General features: G+C 48.5%; 1 protein-coding gene across 4 annotated transcripts in view; it reads left to right on the top strand.

Moving 5' to 3' along the window:
- The window catches only part of PPP4R3B (protein phosphatase 4 regulatory subunit 3B), a 130,879-nt gene extending 117,378 nt beyond the window's left edge, over positions 1-13,501 (top strand). For 2 of the 4 annotated variants that reach the window (XM_063918193.1, XM_063918195.1), the window contains exons 15-16: positions 9,879-10,081; positions 11,846-13,501. In XM_063918193.1, the coding sequence (XP_063774263.1) occupies positions 9,879-10,081; positions 11,846-11,941 (299 nt within the window). In that variant the 3' untranslated portion in view covers positions 11,942-13,501. Of the gene's footprint in view, positions 1-9,878; positions 10,082-11,842 lie in introns of all 4 variants that reach the window. The other 2 variants (XM_063918192.1, XM_063918194.1) reach the window with 1 other exon arrangement.
- Positions 13,502-21,521: the final 8,020 nt, after the last annotated feature.

Here is a 21,521-nt window from a genome sequence, read left to right on the forward strand (position 1 = left end):
AGATAAAGCTCTGACATGCTTATATAAGAAGGTGGCCCTGCCGTCACAGGATACGGCCGCCCTAAAGGATCCTGCAGATAGGAAGCAGGAAAGTATCCTGAAGTCTGTTTATACACATTCAGGTACTCTACCGAGGCCGGCAATTGCGTCGGCCTGGATGTGTAGTGCTGTAGCAGCATGGACAGATAATCTGTCTGAGGAAATGAATACCTTAGACAAGGATACCATTTTACTGACCCTGGGGCATATAAAAGACGCTGTCCTGTATATGAGGGATGCCCAGAGGGACATTTGCCTACTGGGCTCTAGAATAAATGCAATGTCAATTTCTGCCAGAAGGGTCCTGTGGACTCGGCAATGGACAGGTGATGCCGACTCCAAAAAGCATATGGAGGTGTTACCTTACAAGGGTGAGGAATTGTTTGGGGACGGTCTCTCGGACCTAGTTTCCACAGCTACGGCTGGGAAGTCAAACGTTTTGCCATATATTCCCTCACAGCCTAAGAAAGCACCGTATTACCAAATGCAGTCCTTTCGATCACAAAGAAGCAAGAAGGTCAGAGTTGCGTCCTTTCTTGCCAGAGGCAGGGGTAGAGGAAAGAAGCTGCACCATACAGCTAGTTCCCAGGAACAGAAGTCCTCCCCGGCTTCCACTAAATCCACCGCATGACGCTGGGGCTCCACAGGAGCGGTGGGGGGCGCGTCTCCGAAATTTCAGCCACCAGTGGGTTCGCTCACAGGTGGATCCCTGGGCTATACAGATTGTGTCTCAGGGATACAAGCTGGAATTCGAAGTGATGCCCCCTCACCGTTACCTCAAATCGGCCCTGCCAGCTTCCCCCATGGAATGGGAAGTAGTGTTAGAGGCAATTCCAAGTTATATCTCCAGCAGGTGCTGGTAAAGGTTCCCCTCCTTCAACAGGAAGAGGATACTATTCCACAATGTTTGTGGTACCGAAACCGGACGGTTCGGTCAGACCCATATTGAATTTAAAGTCCCTGAACATTTATCTGAAAAGATTCAAGTTCAAAATGGAATCGCTCAGAGCGGTCATTGCAAGCCTGGAAGAGGGGGATTTTATGGTGTCTCTGGACATCAAGGATGCTTATTTGCATGTCCCCATTTATCCACCTCATCAGGAGTACCTCAGATTTGTGGTACAGGACTGTCATTACCAATTCCAGACGTTGCCGTTTGGGCTCTCCACGGCACCGAGAATATTTACCAAGGTAATGGCAGAAATGATGGTGCTCCTTCGAAAGCAAGGAGTCACAGTTATCCCATACTTGAGACGATCTGCTCATAAAGGCGAGGTCCAGAGAGCAGTTGCTAATCAGCGTAGCACACTCTCAGGAAGTGTTGCAACAGCACGGCTGGATTCTGAATATCCCAAAGTCGCAGCTGATTCCTACAACGCGTCTGCCTTTTCTGGGCATGATTCTGGACACGGACCAGAAGAAGGTATTTCTCCCGGCGGAGAAGGCTCAAGAGCTCGTGACTCTAGTCAGAGACCTCTTAAGACCGAAACAGGTGTCGGTGCATCGCTGCACGCGAGTCCTGGGAAAGATGGTGGCATCATACGAAGCCATTCCCTTCGGCAGGTTCCTTGCGAGGATCTTTCAATGGGATCTGTTGGACAAGTGGTCCGGATCGCATCTTCAGATGCATCGGCTGATCACCCTGTCCCCGAGGGCCAGGGTGTCTCTTCTGTGGTGGCTACAGAGTGCTCACCTTCTCGAGGGCCGCAGGTTCGGCATACAGGACTGGGTCCTGGTGACCACGGATGCGAGCCTCCGAGGGTGGGGGGCAGTCACTCAGGGAAGAAACTTCCAAGGGTTGTGGTCAAGTCAGGAGGCTTGTCTGCACATAAATATCCTGGAAATAAGGGCCATATACAACGCCCTGAGTCAAGCGGAGCCTCTGCTTCGAAACCAACCGGTGCTGATTCAGTCAGACAACATCACCGCAGTGGCTCATGTAAACCGCGAGGGCGGCACAAGAAGCAGAGTGGCGATGGCGGAAGCCACCAGGATTCTTCGCTGGGCGGAGAATCACGTGCAAGCACTGTCAGCAGTGTTCATTCCGGGAGTGGACAACTGGGAAGCAGACTTTCTCAGCAGGCACGACCTCCACCCGGAGAATGGGGACTTCATCACGAAGTCTTCACTCAGATTACAAATCGATGGGAACTGCCACAGGTAGACATGATGGCGTCCCGTCTCAACAAAAAGCTACAAAGGTATTGCGCCAGGTCAAGAGACCCTCAGGCGATAGCTGTGGACGCACTGGTAACACCGTGGGTGTTCCAGTAGGTCTATGTGTTTCCTCCTCTTCCTCTCATACCCAAGGTGCTGAGAATCGTAAGAAGAAGAGGAGAACAATACTCATTGTTCCGGATTGGCCAAGAAGGACTTGGTACCCGGAACTGCAAGAAATGCTCACAGAGGACCCGTGGCCTCTGCCTCTCAGACAGGACCTGTTGCAACAGGGGCCCTGTCTGTTCCAAGACTTACCGCGGCTGCGTTTGACGGCATGGCGGTTGAACGCAGGATCCTAGCGGAAAAAGGCATTCCGGAGGAAGTTATTCCTACACTGATAAAGGCTAGGAAGGACGTGACAGCAAGACACTATCACAGTATATGGCGAAAATATGTTGCCTGGTGTGAGGCCAGGAAGGCCCCTACAGAGGAATTCAAGCTGGGTCGGTTCCTGCACTTCCTACAGTCTGGAGTGACTATGGGCCTGAAGTTGGGGTCCATAAAGGTCCAGATTTCGGCCCTATCCATTTTCTTTCAAAAGGAACTGGCTTCTCTTCCTGAAGTTCAGACGTTTGTTAAGGGAGTGCTGCATATTCAGCCCCCTTTTGTGCCACCAGTGGCACCTTGGGATCTCAACGTGGTGTTGGGTTTCCTGAAATCCCACTGGTTTGAGCCACTTAAGACCGTGGAGCTAAAGTATCTCACGTGGAAGGTTGTCATGCTATTGGCCTTAGCTTCGGCTAGGCGTGTGTCAGAATTGGCGGCTTTGTCATTTCAGAATTGGCGGCTTTGTCATGTAAAAGCCCCTATCTGGTTTTCCATATGGACAGGGCAGAATTACGGATTCGTCCGCAATTTCTGCCGAAGGTGGTGTCATCTTTTCGTTTGAACCAACCTATTGTGGTGCCTGCGGCTACTCGTGACTTGGAGGATTCCAAGTTGCTTGATGTAGTCAGGGCTTTGAAGATCTATGTAGCCAGGACGGCTGGAGTCAGGAAGACTGACTCGCTGTTTATCCTGTATGCATCCAACAAGCTGGGTGCTCCTGCTTCAAAGCAAACCATTGCTCGCTGGATCTGTAGCACGATTCAGCAGGCTCATTCTGCGGCTGGTTTGCTGGATCCAAAATCAGTGAAAGCCCATTCCACTAGGAAGGTGGGCTCTTCTTGGGCGGCTGCCCGAGGGGTCTCGGCATTACAGCTTTGCCGAGCAGCTACTTGGTCGGGTACAAACACATTTGCTAAGTTCTACAAATTTGATACCCTGGCTGAGGAGGACCTTGTGTTTGCCCATTCGGTGCTGCAGAGTCATCCGCACTCTCCCGCCCGTTTGGGAGCTTTGGTATAATCCCCATGGTCCTTACGGAGTCCCCAGCATCCACTAGGACGTTAGAGAAAATAAGATTTTACTCACCGGTAAATCTATTTCTCGTAGTCCGTAGTGGATGCTGGGCGCCCGTCCCAAGTGCGGATTTTCTGCAATACGTGTACATAGTTATTGCTTAATAAAGGGTTATGTTATGTGGGCATCCATTGTTGATGCTCTGTTTTTGTTCATACTGTTGACTGGGTAAGTTTATCACAAGTTATATGGTGTGATTGGTGTGGCTAGTATGAGTCTTACCCTGGATTCCAAAATCCTTTCCTTATAATGTCAGCTCTTCCGGGCACAGTTTCCTTAACTGAGGTCTGGAGGAGGGGCATAGAGGGAGGAGCCAGTGCACACCAGTAGTACTAAATCTTTCTTAGAGTGCCCAGTCTCCTGCGGAGCCCATCTATTCCCCATGGTCCTTACAGAGTCCCCAGCATCCACTACGGACTACGAGAAATAGATTTACCGGTGAGTAAAAATAAGAATTTACTCACCGGTAATTCTATTTCTCGTAGTCCGTAGTGGATGCTGGGGACTCCGTAAGGACCATGGGGAATAGACGGCTCCGCAGGAGACTGGGCACATCTAAAGAAAGATTTAGGTCTATCTGGTGTGCACTGGCTCCACCCCCTATGACCCTCCTCCAAGCCTCAGTTAGGACACTGTGCCCGGAAGAGTTGACGCAATAAGGAAGGATTTTGAATCCCGCGTAAGACTCATACCAGCCACACCAATCACACCGTATAACTCGTGATAGGAACCCCGGTTAACAGTATGATAACAACGGAGCCTCTGAACAGATGGCTCGCAATAACAACCCGATTTGTGTAACAATAACTATTTACAAGTATTGCAGACAATCCGCACTTGGGATGGGCGCCCAGCATCCACTACGGACTACGAGAAATAGAATTACCGGTGAGTAAATTCTTATTTTCTCTGACGTCCTAGTGGATGCTGGGGACTCCGTAAGGACCATGGGGATTATACCAAAGCTCCCAAACGGGCGGGAGAGTGCGGACGACTCTGCAACACCGAATGAGAGAACTCCAGGTCCTCCTCAGCCAGGGTATCAAATTTGTAGAATTTTGCAAACGTGTTTGCCCCTGACCAAGTAGCAGCTCGGCAAAGTTGTAAAGCCGAGACCCCTCGGGCAGCCGCCCAAGATGAGCCCACCTTCCTTGTGGAATGGGCTTTTACAGATTTAGGCTGCGGTAGTCCCACCGCAGAATGCGCCAGCTGAATAGTGCTACAAATCCAGCGCGCGATAGTCTGCTTAGAAGCAGGAGCACCCAGTTTGTTGGGTGCATACAGGATAAACAGCGAGTCAGTTTTCCTGACTCCAGCCGTCCTGGAAACAAATTTTCAGGGCCCTGACTACGTCCAGTAACTTGGAATCCTCCAAGTTCCTAGTAGCCGCAGGCACCACAATAGGCTGGTTCAAGTGAAAACGCTGATACCACCTTCGGGAGAAACTGAGGACGAGTCCTCAACTCTGCCCTATCCATATGGAAAATCAGATAAGGGCTTTTATAGGACAAAGCCGCCAGTTCTGACACACGCCTGGCCGAAGCCAGAGCCAACAGCATGACCACTTTCCACGTGAGATATTTCAAATCCACAGTCTTAAATGGTTTAAACCAATGTGATTTCAGGAACTCCAAAACCACATTGAGATCCCAAGGTGCCACTGGGGGCACAAAAGGAGGCTGAATACGCAGAACTCCTTTGACAAAAGTCTGAACTTCAGGCAGTGAAGCCAGTTCTTTCTGGAAGAAAATCGACAGGGCCGAAATCTGGACCTTAATGGACCCCAATTTGAGGCCCAACGTCACCCCTGCTTGCAGGAAATGCAGGAATCGACCCAGTTGAAATTCCTCCGTTGGGGCCTTCCTGGCCTCACACCAAGCAACATATTTCCGCCAAATGCGGTGATAATGTTTTGCAGTGACATCCTTCCTGGCTTTGATCAGGGTAGGGATGACTTCCTCCGGAATGCCCTTTTCTCAGTACCTTGGGAATGAGAGGCAGAGGAGGAAACACATAAACCGACTGGTACACCCACGGTGTTACTAGAGCGTCCACAGCGATCGCCTGAGGGTCCCTTGACCTGGCGCAATATCTTTTTAGCTTTTTGTTGAGGCGGGACGCCATCATGTCCACCTGTGGTCTTTCCCACCGGTTTCCCAGCATTTGGAAGACTTCTGGATGAAGTCCCCATTCTCCCGGGTGGAGGTCGTGCCTGCTGAGGAAGTCTGCTTCCCAGTTGTCCACTCCCGGAATGAACACTGCTGTCAGTGCTAACACATGATTTTCCGCCCATCGGAGAATCCTTGTAGCTTCTGCCATTGCCCTCCTGCTTCTTGTGCCGCCCTGTCTGTTTACATGGGCGACCGCCGTGATGTTGTCTGATTGGATCAGTACCGGCTGGTTCTGAAGCAGGGGCCTTGCTTGGCTTAGGGCATTGTAAATGGCCCTTAGCTCTAGAATATTTATGTGAAGCGAAATCTCCTGATTTGACCACAGTCCTTGGAAATTTCTTCCCTGTGTGACTGCGCCCCAGCCCCGAAGGCTGGCATCCGTGGTCACCAGGACCCAGTCCTGTATTCCGAATCTGCGGCCCTCTAGTAGATGAGCCCTCTGCAGCCACCACAGCAGCGACACCCTGGTCCTTGCCGACAGGGTTATCCGCTGTTGAGTCTGGAGATGGGACCCGGACCATTTGTCCAACAGGTCCCACTGGAAAGTCCTTGCGTGGAACCTTCCGAATGGAATCGCTTTGTACGAAGCTACCATTTTTCCCAGGACTCATGTGCAATGATGTACCGACACCTGTCCCGGTTTTAGGAGGTCTCTGACTAGAGATGACAACTCCTCGGCTTTTTCCACTGGAAGAAACACTTTTTTCTGGTCTGTGTCCAGAATCATTCCCAGGAACAGAAGACGTGTCGTCGGGACCAGCTGTGACTTTGGAATATTGAGAATCCAGCCGTGCTGTTGTAGCACTTCCCGAGAAAGTGCTACCCCCACTACCAACTGTTCCTTGGACCTCGCCTTTATCAGGAGATCGTCCAAGTACGGGATAATTAAAACTCCCTTCTTGCGAAGGAGTATCATCATTTCGGCCATTACCTTGGTAAAGACCCTCGGTGCCGTGGATAACCCAAACGGCAGCGCCTGGAACTGATAGTGACAGTCCTGTACCACAAATCTGAGGTACTCCTGGTGAGGAGGGTAAATGGGGACATGCAGGTACGCATCCTTGATGTCCAGGGAGACCATGTAATCCCCCTCGTCCAGGCTCGCAATAACCGCCCTGAGCGATTCCATCTTGAACTTGAACCTTTTGATATAAGTGTTCAAGGATTTTAAATTTAAGATGGGTCTCACCGAACCGTCCGGTTTCGGTACCACAAACATTGTGGAATAGTAACCCTTCCCTTGCTGAAGGAGGGGTACCTTGACAATCACTTGCTGTGAATACAGTTTTTGGATAGCCACCAACACTGCCTCCCTGGCAGAGGGAGTTGCTGGTAAGGCAGATTTTAGAAAATGGCGGGGGGGGGGCGTCTCGAATTCCAGCCTGTACCCCTGAGATACTACTTGAAGGGCCCAGGGATCCACCTGTGAGAGAGACCACTGTGTGCTGAAATTGCTGTGGACTTACCGGACGCGGGGGAGGACTTTTGCTCTTGGGAACTGGCTGTATGCTGCAGCTTTTTCCCTCTACCTTTGCCTCTCGGCAGAAAGGATGCGCCTCGAGCCCTCTTGTGTTTATGGGGCCGAAAGGACTGTACTTGATGATACGGTGCCTTCTTTTGCTGTGGGGTAGCCTGTGGCAAAAATGTCGATTTCCCAGCCGTAGCTGTGGAAACGAGGTCTGAAAGACCATCCCCAAACAGTTCCACCCCCTTATAAGGCAAAACTTCCATGTGCCTTTTTGAATCGGCATCACCTGACCACTGCCGAGTCCATAACCCCCTTCTGGCGGCAATGGACATTGCGCTTATTTTTGATGCCAGCCGGCAAATATCCCTCTGTGCATCACGCATGTGTAAGACAGCGTCCTTTATATGCTCTACTGTCAGCAAAATAGTGTCCCTATCCAGTGTATCAATATTATCCGACAGGGAATCTGACCACGCAGCTGCAGCACTGCACATCCATGCTGATGCAATCGCTGGTCGCAATATAATGCCCGTGTGTGTATATATAGCTTTTAGGGTAGCCTCCTGCTTTCTATCAGCAGGATCCTTTAGGGCGGCCGTATCCGGAGACGGTAGTGCCACCTGTTTTGATAAACGTGTAAGCGCTTTATCTACCCTAGGGGACGTTTCCCAACGTGACCTATCCTCTGGCGGGAAAGGGTACGCTGCCAATAACCGTTTAGAAATGATCAATTTCTTATCGGGGGAAGTCCAGGCTTCCTCACACACCTCATTTAATTCCTCAGATGCAGGAAAAACTACTGGTAGTTTTTTCTCACCGAACATAATACCCTTTTATGTGGTACCTGGGGTACCATCAGAAATGTAACGGGTGGACCTATTGGAGGGTACACTAGTCTCATCGTCGTCGACACTGGAGTCTGTATCCGTGTCAACATCTGTGTCTGCCATCTGAGGTAGCGGGCGTTTTAAAGCCCCTGATGATATTTGAGACGCTGGAACAGTCGCAAAGCTGAGTAGCCGGCTGTCCTATGTCGTCAAACCTTTTATGTAAGGAGCTGACACTGTCACGTAATTCCTTCCATAAGTCCATCCACACAGGTGTCGACCCCTCAGGGGGTGACTACACATTTACAGGCATTTGCTCTGCCTCCACATCATTTTCCTCATCATACATGTCGACACAGCGGTTCCGACACACAGCACGCACACAGGGAATGCTCTGACAGAGGACAGGACCCCACAAAGCCCTTTGGGGAGACAGAGGGAGAGTATGCCAGCACACACCAGAGCGCTATATACCACAGGGATATCACCTATAAAGAGTGTTTTCCCTTATAGCTGCATATATATATTATACTGCGCCTAAATTTGTGCCGCCCCCCCCTCTTTTTTACCCTTTCTGTAGTGCAGGACTGCAGGGGAGAGCCAGGGAGCGATCCTTCCAGCGGAGCTGTGAGGGAAAATGGCGCCAGTGTGCTGAGGGAGATGGCTCCGCCCCTTTTTCGGCGGGCTTTCTCCCGCTTTTTGTGTTATTCTGGCAGGGGTAATTTACACCTATATAGCCTCTGGGGCTATATATGGTGTCCGTTTTGCCAGCCAAGGTGTTAATATTGCTGCTCAGGGCGCCCCCCCCCCCCCCCCAGCGCCCTGCACCCATCAGTGACCGAAGTGTGTGGTGTGCATGAGGAGCAATGGCGCACAGCTGCAGTGCTGTGCGCTACCTTGGAGAAGACAGAAGTCTTCAGCCGCCGATTTTCCGGACCTTCTTGCTTCTGGCTCTGTAAGGGGGGCGGCGACGCGGCTCCGGGAACGGACGACGAGGTCGGGTCCTGTGTGCGATCCTTCTGGAGCTAATGGTGTCCAGTAGCCTAAGAAGCCCAAGCTACCACCACTTAGGTAGGTTCGCTTCTTCTCCCCTTAGTCCCTCGCTGCAGTGAGCCTGTTGCCAGCAGGTCTCACTGTAAAATAAAAAAACTAAACTATACTTTCTTTCTAGGAGCTCAGGAGAGCCCTTAGTTGCATCCAGCTCGGCCGGGCACAGAAATCTAACTGAGGCTTGGAGGAGGGTCATAGGGGGAGGAGCCAGTGCACACCAGATAGACCTAAATCTTTCTTTAGATGTGCCCAGTCTCCTGCGGAGCCGTCTATTCCCCATGGTCCTTACGGAGTCCCCAGCATCCACTAGGACGTCAGAGAAATCTTATTTATTCATATTCTCTGACAAATGGCCAGAAAATCACAAATTCTGCTAGGGTATGTAAACTTATGAGCACAACTGTACATAATACATATATACATATATACATACATACTGGGAATTGGAGTGACTGGTGGTGAGAAACTGAGGATTTCTGGAGATATATGTACATTTGGCCTTACCACGTAGGACAACTTTATTACATGTTTCTAGTTCTACAGAGATTGTCAAACAGTTTATTTTGCTGTTAATTGTGTAGTTAAAGTGCATAGAAGTTTGTAAAACACCAAAGTTTCCCACTCTCAGCAATATCAGTAACTTTCCATTTATCCTCCCTTTATGGTGGCAGCTGCAGTAATGATGAACTTGATGTGTTTCAGCTAAGGAGAGTGAAGACAAAGAGAATCTTCCAAAGAGGACGTCAGTAGGGGGGTTCAAGTTCACTTTTTCTCACTCCGGCAGTTCAGCGAACGGTGCAAATAGTGCAAATAGCAAATCTGTGGCAGCTCAAACCCCACCAGCAGGTTCTAATGGATCCTCTTCCAAAAACACAAGCTTATCTGCCACCGTAACATCTACGAAGGTGAGGCTTACTACATATAGGTTTCTTTAAGTCTTGCCTTCTATTAAATGCTACGGAGTCTGGTTGTGCTGTGGTCTCTTTACCAACTTAAAAAAAAGTGATACATTATTTTATTTAGAACCCTAATCAAACAATTCTTAGGACTAGTGCGGTGTGGGGAACCTAAGATAATCTTTTTCAGGGATCACGGTGTACAGCTGTTCCATTATATGGTTTCTAAGGAGCCGGTTCACAGCTTAGAATCTTGTTGTGTTTGTGGTCTGCAATGGAAATGTACTGTAACTTCAGTATCGCCATTAAAACAGAGATAGAAAAAAAGTCTTGATGTTTGGCAAGATGGAAAATGTAACCGGGAAGGCTTAGTAGTCTTGCTGTACCCACCATAGTCTACCATGTAAGGCTAGGATATCACAGAATGCTTTGTACTACCAGTGTAACGTGGACATTAGTTATCCATCCCAAAATGCCATAACTTATTTTACACCGTTCGTTTATGCAATACCTGTAACAAGAAGCAGCTTTCTGGCTATGCTTTTGGTAAAATGCTTAACATCTCAAAGGAGAGAGGGCTTCTGGGTAAATTTAATTTACCTGGCAGACATGTGAGTCCGTACTCCACACCAGGGCCGTAACTAAGAGAGTGCGAGCAGTGCTGCCACCAAGTGCTCAGGGAAAAGCACTGTTGCTTCTACATTTGTCTTTCAGGATGGCTGAAACGTCACCCTGTTGCCAGTGCTGCCACAGCAGGGACACGCAGATTTTGAGAACTGCCTATTGACTCTCCAGGCAGTGGTTTAATGGTGCCCACACATGGTGCGATACTCGCATGCTGTTGGCTCTTTAAAGTTCAAATAGCATTGCGTCTAGTTCAAATCACACTGTGTGTATTGTCCCTTGCGATGCATGCTCCCGTCTAGTCCATATCTTAAGGCAAAATAGTATGTGCAGGCAGGTATTTTTGTACATCTCATATAGTACATTGTAGTGTATTTAAAATTGGATGTAGTTCAGATAGCATACCCCACTTAGGGATTCATTCAGATCTGATTGCTGGCAGCGATTTTTGCAGCCCTGCGATCAGATAGTCTGCGCCTACAGGGGGAGTGGGTTTTTGCTGTGCAGGGGTGCGTTCGCGCGTGTAGCAGAGCTGCACAAACTGATTTTGTGCAGTCTCTGCGGAGCCCAGGACTTAGCCACTGCGATCACATCAGGCTGATCGGGACCGGATTTGATGTCAGACACCCCCCTTGAAAATGCTTGATTCCGCCTGTGGTTTCCCTGACACTCCCAGAAAATGGTCAATTGCCACCCACAAACGGCCTCTTCCTGTCAATCTCCTTGCGATTGCCCGTGCAAATGGATTTTTCGCACCATCTAGTTGCAGTGCAAGGGCAGGTCGGATCTGATCGCCCGCTGAGCGAAAACGCACAGCAGCGATCAGATCTGAATTACCCCCTTAGTCCAAATCGCATTTGAGCATACATTGTATAGGCTCAAATCACATCTAGCACAAATAGCACAAATGGCACCATTAGACCCTGTTTCCTAATGCCGGTGGGTCTGACCCTAGACATGAAGTAATTACATAACAGGGGCGGGGCCAGCATAGAGCCCTGCTCCATACTGTTTCAGCTGCTTTGTCCATGTCGGTGTGTTCATTTCTTCACACTGTTGACCAGAAGAACTATCTCTGACGTTAGAGGTCTATGTATGTTTTTATGTAACGCTAAGTCATTTGTAAACATTTCACTATTTCATTAGCAGGGAAGTTTGATCGGCTTGGTGGATTACCCTGATGATGAAGATGAAGAGGAGGAGGAAGACACGTCCCCAAGAAAAAGGCCACGACTTGGGTCTTAAACTGAAACTGACAAACATTAGTTGTGGGTCAATCACGCAACTGATGTTTGAGCTTAGTGTGAGTCGGGAATAATATGGAAATAGCCAAACTCCACTAGAAGGGTGTAAATGCCAAGCTTTTATGGAAGCCTTTCCAGTGTTTATGAATCCTTGCAGGGGTTTAAAATGATGGGTTAGCTATGACAACCAAGATGAATGCTTCAGTGCATCACAAGCATCTTGTGGTTGGGATGGGGGACAAGGTGGATCACTTAGGCATACATTTTAATGTTTCAGGTTTGCCCCGAGGTGTATAACAACTAGAATAAAATAAAAGCTTTCAGTTGCACACCGGTAATCTTAATTTTTTTTTTTTTTTTTAAATGGTGCTGGCCATAGTGTTTTATCAATTGCCTATTTTATATATGAAAACAAAATGTAATTGAAGGGAATAAAATCTGATAATAGAACCTTGGGACCATCTTTGTAAATTTACTTCCCATCTTCAGTAATTGGGAGGGGGAGTGGGACACACTGTAGTGCATGTTAAGTTTAAAAAAAACACAAAAAAAATGAAGAATCCTTTCCATGTGTATTTTATTAAAATATATGAAGTCATAATGGACAGATATAATAATATAAAGTAGCCCGTCCTACATACTGCACTTCCAGAAATACTGACGCCAAGGATCAGTAGCTTCCAAAATCTGTCTGGAAACTGCCCGTTGACCTCCTATCCAGTGCCTCAATCTCTTGCAGTGTTATTTTATTTCACAGAAACCATGATTATTATTATTTTTTAACATTTTTTTTTATTGCATTCGGCTTCCTTGGTTTGACAATACCACCCTAGCGCTTTTAGTCCATACAAAATTCTTTTCCACATTTTTGAGCTGAAATCACCATGGCTATGAAACCGATACCAAAGGGTTAACACAGCAAGCAATGAGTATTCAGCCATTTTATTCCGTAAAGTTGAGGAAGACTGATGCATGCAGCTTTGAATATCTTCAGCCAGGGAGTAATGGGAAAAGCTGCTTTTAATCCAATCATTTTATACATAGGAATTCACAGCACATTCCATGGATGTAAATGAATAGCAACGGATATACGTCAGTGTAGTTGTGGAACACAATTTGGAATTTTTTTTTTTTTCTTCTTAAAGCCGCACCTGAACTGTAAATATTTTAATATTCACCCATATATGATCTGAGATCATGCTGATGAACTTGCTCTCTCCGTCACCTGAATTTACTGTTCCAGAGACACCGAAACCAGCTGCAATCCTCTCTGCCAGTTGCCCTCGTAACAGGTTATAGACTTATTTCTCATGGAAATAGTTTAAAGCAGTTTCCCAGTTTTGGAGATTTTGTAGTTAATTATAATTTTAGCTATTGTTTGGAAAGATGGGCTGTCTGTGTAGATATGAAGTATAGGTTTTTTTTTTTTTTTCCATAAAAACAGAAGTTTATTTTGTATTAAATACCACTGTACTTGTTTTACACCATTTGTATACATGTGGTGATATTAATGCTGAACTGTAAAATTCAGGAATTAAAATGTGACCCTGTAATTCCATAACATTTTGTCTTCTGCTTGGTTTCTTGTCTGAACAGTCAAATAAAAACAAAAAACTTTCAAAGATTAAAGATCTATATATAGTCCATGTACCAAATTTTAGATAGTTGAACTTTTATGTTGGCTCTAGTCGATGAAACGCATTGACTATTTGACAAGATGCTCTTTCAGTTTACCAGCTTTTATTTGTGAACAGGGTGATAAAGTCTTCTATTAATGCATTAGAAATGTGTTTTTTTTTATAGTGGTCATTACTAGTTTGCAATGTGCACATTGTAGTTTATAATTGAAATCCTTTCCTTTATAATGGTATTGTGCTAATCATTTTGAAGATGTATAAGTGAAAACATCTCAGGAAATCATTTATAGTTATTAGTTATTGCACCACAGTCATTGACTTGTGACACGTTCTTAGAAATATCACATCTCTAGTAAAAACCTTTCCTAAAATGCTGCACTATGCTAATAGGCAGGGTATACAGCTCAGCTGTTTCCATAGATAGAATAAAGTAACAAATACATTTGAGTGCTTGAAATGTGTCACTGTTGACACCAAGAGTGTTGCTGCAGAATAGGGGGTGTGCAATTCCCCCAAAAAAACAGATATAGAGAGAGGGGGTGCATCTCTAATAAGTGGCTATACTCGGGTGTAAATAAAGAGAATAAGTATAAAGACCAGTACGAAGAATTTAATAAATATAAACTGTACATAAAAGAAAATGGAAAAAAAATTGGATTTTAATACCTACCGGTAAATCCTTTTCTCTTAGTCCGTAGAGGATGCTGGGGACTCCAAAAAGACCATGTATAGACGGGATCCGCTGGAGACATGGGCACTTTAAGACTTTAAAAGAGGTGTGAACTGGCTCCTCCCTCTATGCCCCGACTCCAGTTATAGAACTGTGCCCAGGGAGATGGACATTTCGAGGAAAGAATTTATCATTTAAACCCGGTGAGCGTCAAACCAGCTCACACCTCCAGCATGCCGCAGAACGTGGCATTCAACATAACACCAGCTGACGGCATGAACAATATGCAGCAATATGCTGCCTGAAAACGTAACACAACCTGTGTGTAAACACAACGAATAATAGCATAACGCATGCCACGGCATGAATAACGTCAGCCACAGGCTGAGGGAAAAGTAACACAGCATGTGTGTAACCAAACTTAATAACTGCAGGTACAGTACGCACTGGGACGGGCGCTCAGCATCCTCTACGGACTTAGAGAAAAGGATTTACCGGTAGGTATTAAAATCCTATTTTCTCATATGTCCTAGAGCAGGGGTGGCCAGACTTTTGGAGTCTGTGATCTACTTTGAAAGCTGAAAAGCTTTTGTGATCTACTCATGCGGGATAATTTTGCGCGCCGCAGGCGCGTGCCACAAAAGGGGTGTGGTATAACAAAAAAGGGGCGTGGTATAACAAAAAGGGGCATATCCTTGCTGCACTGGGTGTTATGACTGTCTCACACGAAATCACTCATTGGCCCCCCACAGGTAAAAACCTCAAACACACATGCCCCCACAGTGCCAGATACACACATGCCCCCACAGTGCCAGATACACATATGCCCCCACAGTACCAGATATGCCCCCACAGTGCCAGATACACATATGCCCCCACAGTGCCAGATATGTCCCCACAGTGCCACATATGCCCCCACAGTGCCACATATGCCCCCACAGTGCCACATATGCCCCCACAGTGCCACATATGCCCCCACAGTGCCACATATGCCCCCACAGTGCCACATATGCCCCCACAGTGCCACATATGCCCCCACAGTGCCACATATGCCCCCACAGTGCCAGATACACATGCCCCCAGTGCCCGATATGCCTCCACAGTGCCAGATATGCCCCCACAGTGCCAGATATGCCCCCACAGTGCCACATATACCCCCACAGTGCCACATATGCCCCCACAGTGCCACATATGCCCCCACAGTGCCACATATGCCCCCACAGTGCCACATATGCCCCCACAGTGCCAGATATGCCCCCACACTGTTAGATATGCCCCCACAGTGCCACATGTGCCCACAGTACCACATATGACCCCACAGTGCCATATGTGCCCCCACAGTGCCATGTGCCACATATGCCCCTACAGTGCCAGATACACATATGCCCCCAGTGCCAGATATGCCTCCAGTGCCACATATGCCCCCACAGTGCCAGATATGCCCCCACAGTGCCACATATGCCCCCACAGTGCCACATATGCCCCCACAGTGCCACATATGCCCCCACAGTGCCACATATGCCCACAGTACCACATATGACCCCACAGGGCCATATGTGCCCTCACAGTGCCATGTGCCCACAGTGCCCCATATGCCCAAAGTACCACATGTGACCCCACAGTGCCATATGTGCCCTCACAGTGCCCCATATGCCCCCACAGTGCCCGATATGCCCCCACAGTACCACATATGCCCCCACAGTGCCACATATGCCCCCACAGTGCCATGTGCCCACAGTGCCACATATGCCCCCACAGTGCCAGATATACTTACTTTAGCTGGCTGGATCCCCGCTGGCTGGATCCTGCTCCCATGCCTGCTCCCGCTTCCTGCCGCTGCTGCTGTCCTGCTGCCACTGCGCTGACTGGATCAACCCAGATCCAGCAGGCGCACAGGCTCCTCACATCGCGTTCCCAATCGCGCATTGCGCGGGTGCGCGGCTGACGTCATGACGTCACCCGCGCAATGCATCATTGGGAACACTCCGGGCAGAGGCAGCAAGTTACACTTGGATCGTGATCTACCGGTGAGAGCTCCACGATCTACCGGTAGATCGCGATCGACGTATTGGCCGCCTCTGTCCTAGAGGATGCTCTTTTCCAATAACTGAATGTATTTGGATTGACACTGTTGCTTGTCCGACCAGACTCTGAAACCTCAGAGGTTTTTTTTTTTGGAAGCAAATTAATATTTTCCAAGTCGACCACCGCGTCGTTGGGACCAAGAGGGATTCCGGCAAGTTCTGCTGTTGAAGAACTGTCAGGGGGAAAATCTATATATATTTCTCTGACGTCCTAGTGGATGCTGGGAACTCCGTAAGGACCATGGGGAATAGCGGGCTCCGAAGGAGGCTGGGCACTCTAGAAAGATCTTAGACTACCTGGTGTGCACTGGCTCCTCCCACTATGACCCTCCTCCAAGCCTCAGTTAGATTTCGTGCCCGGCCGAGGTTGGATGCACACTAGGGGCTCTCCTGAGCTCTTAGAAAGTTATAGTCTTAGAATTTGTTATTTTCAGTGAGACCTGCTGGCAACAGGCTCACTGCAGCGAGGGACTAAGGGGAGAAGAAGCGAACTCGCCTGCTTGCAGCCGGATTGGGCTTCTTAGGCTACTGGACACCATTAGCTCCAGAGGGATCGACCGCAGGCCCAGCCTTGATGTTCGGTCCCGGAGCCGCGCCGCCGTCCCCCTTACAGAGCCAGAAGCAAGAAGATGGTCCGGAAAATCGGCGGCATGAAGACTCTGTCTTCACCAAGGTAGCGCACAGCACTGCAGCTGTGCGCCATTGCTCCTCATACACACTTCACACTCCGGTCACTGAGGGTGCAGGGCGCTGGGGGGGCGCCCTGAGGCAGCAATAAAAACACCTTGGCTGGCTAAAATACCTCAATATATGGCCCCAGGGGCTATATATGAGGTAAATACCCCTGCCAGAAGTCCATAAAAAACGGGAGAATAGGCCGCGAAAAAGGGGCGGAGCCTATCTCCTCAGCACACTGGCGCCATTTTCCCTCACAGCTCCGCTGGAAGGAAGCTCCCTAGCTCTCCCCTGCAGTCTACAAAGGGTTAATAAAGAGAGGGGGGGCACTAAATTTAGGCGCAGTATACATTATATATAAAAACAGCAGCTATAGGGGACATAACTCAGTTAGTCCCTGCATTATATAGCGCTCTGGTGTGTGCTGGCATACTCTCACTCTGTCCCCCCAAAGGGCTTTTGTGGGTCCTGTCCTCGTTTAGAGCATTCCCTGTGTGTCTGCGGTGTGTCGGTACGGCTGTGTCGACATGTTGAATGAGGAGGCTTATATGGTGACGGAACAGAGACCGATATATGTGATGTCGCCCCCTGTGGGGCCGACACCAGAGTGGATAGATAGGTAAAAGGTATTAACCGACAGTGTCAACTCCTTACATAAAAGGGTGGATGACGTAACAGCTGTGGGACAGCCGGCTTCGCAGCCCGCGCCTGCCCAGGCGTCTCAAAGGCCATCAGGGGCTCAAAAATGCCCGCTCTCTCAGATGGCAGACACAGATGTCGACACAGAGTCTGACTCCAGTGTCGACAAGGTGGAGACATATACACAATCCACTAGGAACATCCGTGACTTGATCCCGGCAATAAAAAATGTGTTATACATTTCTGACTTTAACCCAAGCACCTCTATAAATGGGTTTTAGGTTTGGGGAGAAAAAACAGGCAGTGTTTTGTTCCCCCATCAGATGAATAAATGAAGTGTGTGAAAAGCGTGGGTTCCCCCGTTAAGAAACTGGTAATTTATAAAAAGTTACTGATGGCGTACCCTTTCCCGCCAGGAGGATAAGTTACGCTGGGAGATATCCCCTAGGGTGGATAAGGCGCTCACACGTTTGTCAAAAAAGGTGGCACTGCCGTCTTAGGATACGGCCACTTTAATAGGTACCTGTTGATAAAAAACAGGAGGCTATCCTGAAGTCTGTATTTACACACTCAGGTACTAGACTGAGACCTGCAGATAGTGCTGCTGCAGCGTGGTCGGTGACCCTGTCAAACAGGGATACTAGTTGGCAAACATAAAAACATATTAAAGACGTCGTCTTATATATGGGGGATGCACAGAGGGATATTTTGCCGGCTGGCATCCAAAATAAATGTAATGTCCATTCTGTCAGGAGGGTATTAGAGACCTGTCACTGGACAGGTGATGCTGACTTAAAAAGCGCATAGAGAGCCTTATAAGTGAGGAATTATTTGGGGTTGGTCTCTGGGACCTCGTATCCACAGCAACTGCTGGGAAGAAATAATTTTACCTCAGGTTTCCTCACAGACAAAGGTACAGTCCTTTCGGCTTCAGAAAAGCAAGCGGGTCAAATGGCGCTTCCTTTCTGTACAGAGACAAGGGTAGAGGGAAAAAGCTGCACCAGTCAGCCTGTTCCCAGAATCAAGATTCTTCCCCCGCCTCCTGTGAGTACACACCATGACGCGGGTGCTCCACAGGTGTAGCCAGGTACAGTGGGGGGCCGTCTCAAAAATTTCAGCAATTAGTGGGCTCGCTCACAGGTGGATCCCTGTTTCTTTCAAGTAGTATTTCAGGGGTACAAGCTGGAATTCGAGATGTCTCCCCCCAGCCGTTTCCTAAAATATGCCTTGCTGACAACTCCCTCAGGCAGGGAGGCTGTGCTAGAGGCAATTAATAAGCGGTATTCCCAGCAGGTAATACTCAAGGTGCCCCTACTTCAACAAGGACGGGGTTACTATTCCACACGGGTTGGGGTACCGAAACCGCATGGTTCGGTGTGACCCATTTTATATTTAAAATCCTTGAACATAAAAAAATTCAAGTTCAAGATGGAATCGCTCAGGGCGGTTATTGCAAGCCTGGACGAGGGGGATTACATGGTATCCCGGGACATCAAGGATGCTTACCTGCATGTCCCCATTTACCATCCTCGCCAGGAGTACCTCAGATTTGTGGTACAGGATTACCATTACCAAGTCCAGACACTGCCGTTTGGACTGTACATGGCACCGAGGGTGTTTTATCAAGGTAATGGCCGAAATGATGATACTCCTTCGAAAAAAGGGAGTTGTAATTATCCCGTACTTGGACAATCTCGTTATAAGGGCGAGGTCCAAGGAGCAGTTGGTAGTCGGGGTAGCACTATTTTGGAAAGTGCTACAACAGCATAGTTGGATTCTAAACAGTCCAAAGTCACAGCTGGTTCCTATGACACGTCTACTGTTCCTGGGGATGGTTCTGGACATAAACCAGAAATAGTGTTTCTCCCGGAGGAGAAAGCCAAGGAGTTGTCATCTCTAGTCAGAGACCTCCTGAAACCAAAATAGGTAGCGGTGCATCATTGCACGCGAGTCCTGGGAAAAATGGTAGCTTCCTACGAAGCAATCCCATTAGGCAGGTTCCATACAAGAACTTTTCAGAGGGACCTGTTGACAAGTGGTCCGGATCGCATCTTCCGATGCATAGGCTGATAACCCTGTCTCCAAGGACCAGGGTATCTCTACTGTGGTGGCTGCAGAGTGCCCATCTTCAAGAGGGCCGCAGGTTCGGCATACAGGACTAGGTCCTAGTGACCATGGATTCCAGCCTTTGAGGCTGGGGGGCAGTCACACAGGGAAGAAACTTCCAGGGACTTTGGTCAAGTCAGGTTATTTCCCTACACATAAATATTCTGGATCTGAGGGCCATTTACAATGCCCTGAGGCCGGCAAGGCCTCTGCTTCAAAACCAGCCGGTACTGATCCAATCAGACAACATCACGGCAGTCGCCCATGTAAACCAACAGGGCGGCACAAGAAGCAGGATGGCGATGGCAGAAGCCACAAGGATTCTCCGATAGGCGGAAAATCATGTGTTAGCACTGTCAGCAGTGTTCATTCCCGGAGTGGACAACTGGGAAGCAGATCTTCTCAACAGACACGACCTCCACCCGGGAGAATGGGGACTTCCTCCAGAAGTCTTCCAATAGGATTGTACACCATTGGGAAAGGCCACAGGTGGACATGATGGCGTCCCGCCTCAACAAAAAGCTATAAAAGATATTGCACCAGGTCAAGGGACCCTCAGGCGATAGCTATGGACGCTCTGGTAACACCGTGGGTGTACCAGTCGGTTTATGTGTTCTCCCCTCTGCCTCTCATACCAAAGGTACTGAGAATAATAAGAAGGCGAGGAGTAAGAACGATACTCGTGGATGGCCAAGAAGAGCTTGGTACCCAGAACTTCAAGAATTTATATCAGAGGACCCATGGCCTCTGCCACTCAGACAGGACCTGCGGCAGCAGGGGCCCTGTCTGTTCCAAGACTTACCGCGGCTGCGTTTGACGGCATGGCGGTTGAACGCCGGATCCTGAAGGAAATGGGCATTCCGGAGGAAGTCATTCCTACGCTTACTAAAGCCAGGAAAGAGGTTACAGCAACTCATTATCACCGCATATGGCGAAAATATGTTGCATGGTGGGAGGCCGAAAGGGCCCCAACAGAGGAATTTCAACTAGGTCGATTTCTGCATTTCCTGCAAGCAGGAGTGACTATGGACCTTAAATTGGGTTCCATTAAGGTACAGATCTCGGCTCTGTCGATTTTCTTTCAAAAAGAACTAGCTTCAGTACCTGAAGTTCAGACATTTATAAAAGGAGTGCTGCATAGTCAGCCCCCGTTTGTGCCTCCTGTGGCACCTTGGGATCTCAACGTGGTGTTGAGTTTCTTAAAATCACATTGGTTTGAACCACTAAAAACCGTGGATCTGAAATATCTCACGTGGAAGGTGGTTATGTTATTGGCCTTGGCTTCTGCCAGGCGAGTATCAGAATTGGCGGCTTTGTCTTGTAAAAGCCCTTATTTGATTTTCCATATGGATAGGGCAGAATTGAGGACTCGTCCCCAGTTTCTCCCAAAGGTGGTGTCAGCGTTTCACCTGAACCAGCCTATTGTGGTGCCTGCGGCTACTAGGGACTTGGAGGACTCCAAGTTGCTAGACGTTGTCAGGGCACTGAAAATATATGTTTCCAGAACGGCTAGAGTCAGAAAATCTGACTCGCTGTTTATCCTATATGCACCTAACAAGCTGGGTGCTCCTGCTTCTAAGCAGACTATTGCTCGTTGGATTTGTAGTACAATTCAGCTTGCACATACTGTGGCAGGCCTGCCACAGCCAAAATCTATCAATGCCCATTCCACAAGGAAGGTGGGCTCATCTTGGGCGGCTGCCCGAGGGGTCTCGGCTTTACAACTTTGCCGAGCAGCTACTGGGTCAGGGGCAAACACGTTTGATAAAT

Source organism: Pseudophryne corroboree, chromosome 4 (genome assembly GCF_028390025.1).
Source record: "Pseudophryne corroboree isolate aPseCor3 chromosome 4, aPseCor3.hap2, whole genome shotgun sequence".
NCBI classification, from domain to species: Eukaryota; Metazoa; Chordata; class Amphibia; order Anura; family Myobatrachidae; genus Pseudophryne; species Pseudophryne corroboree.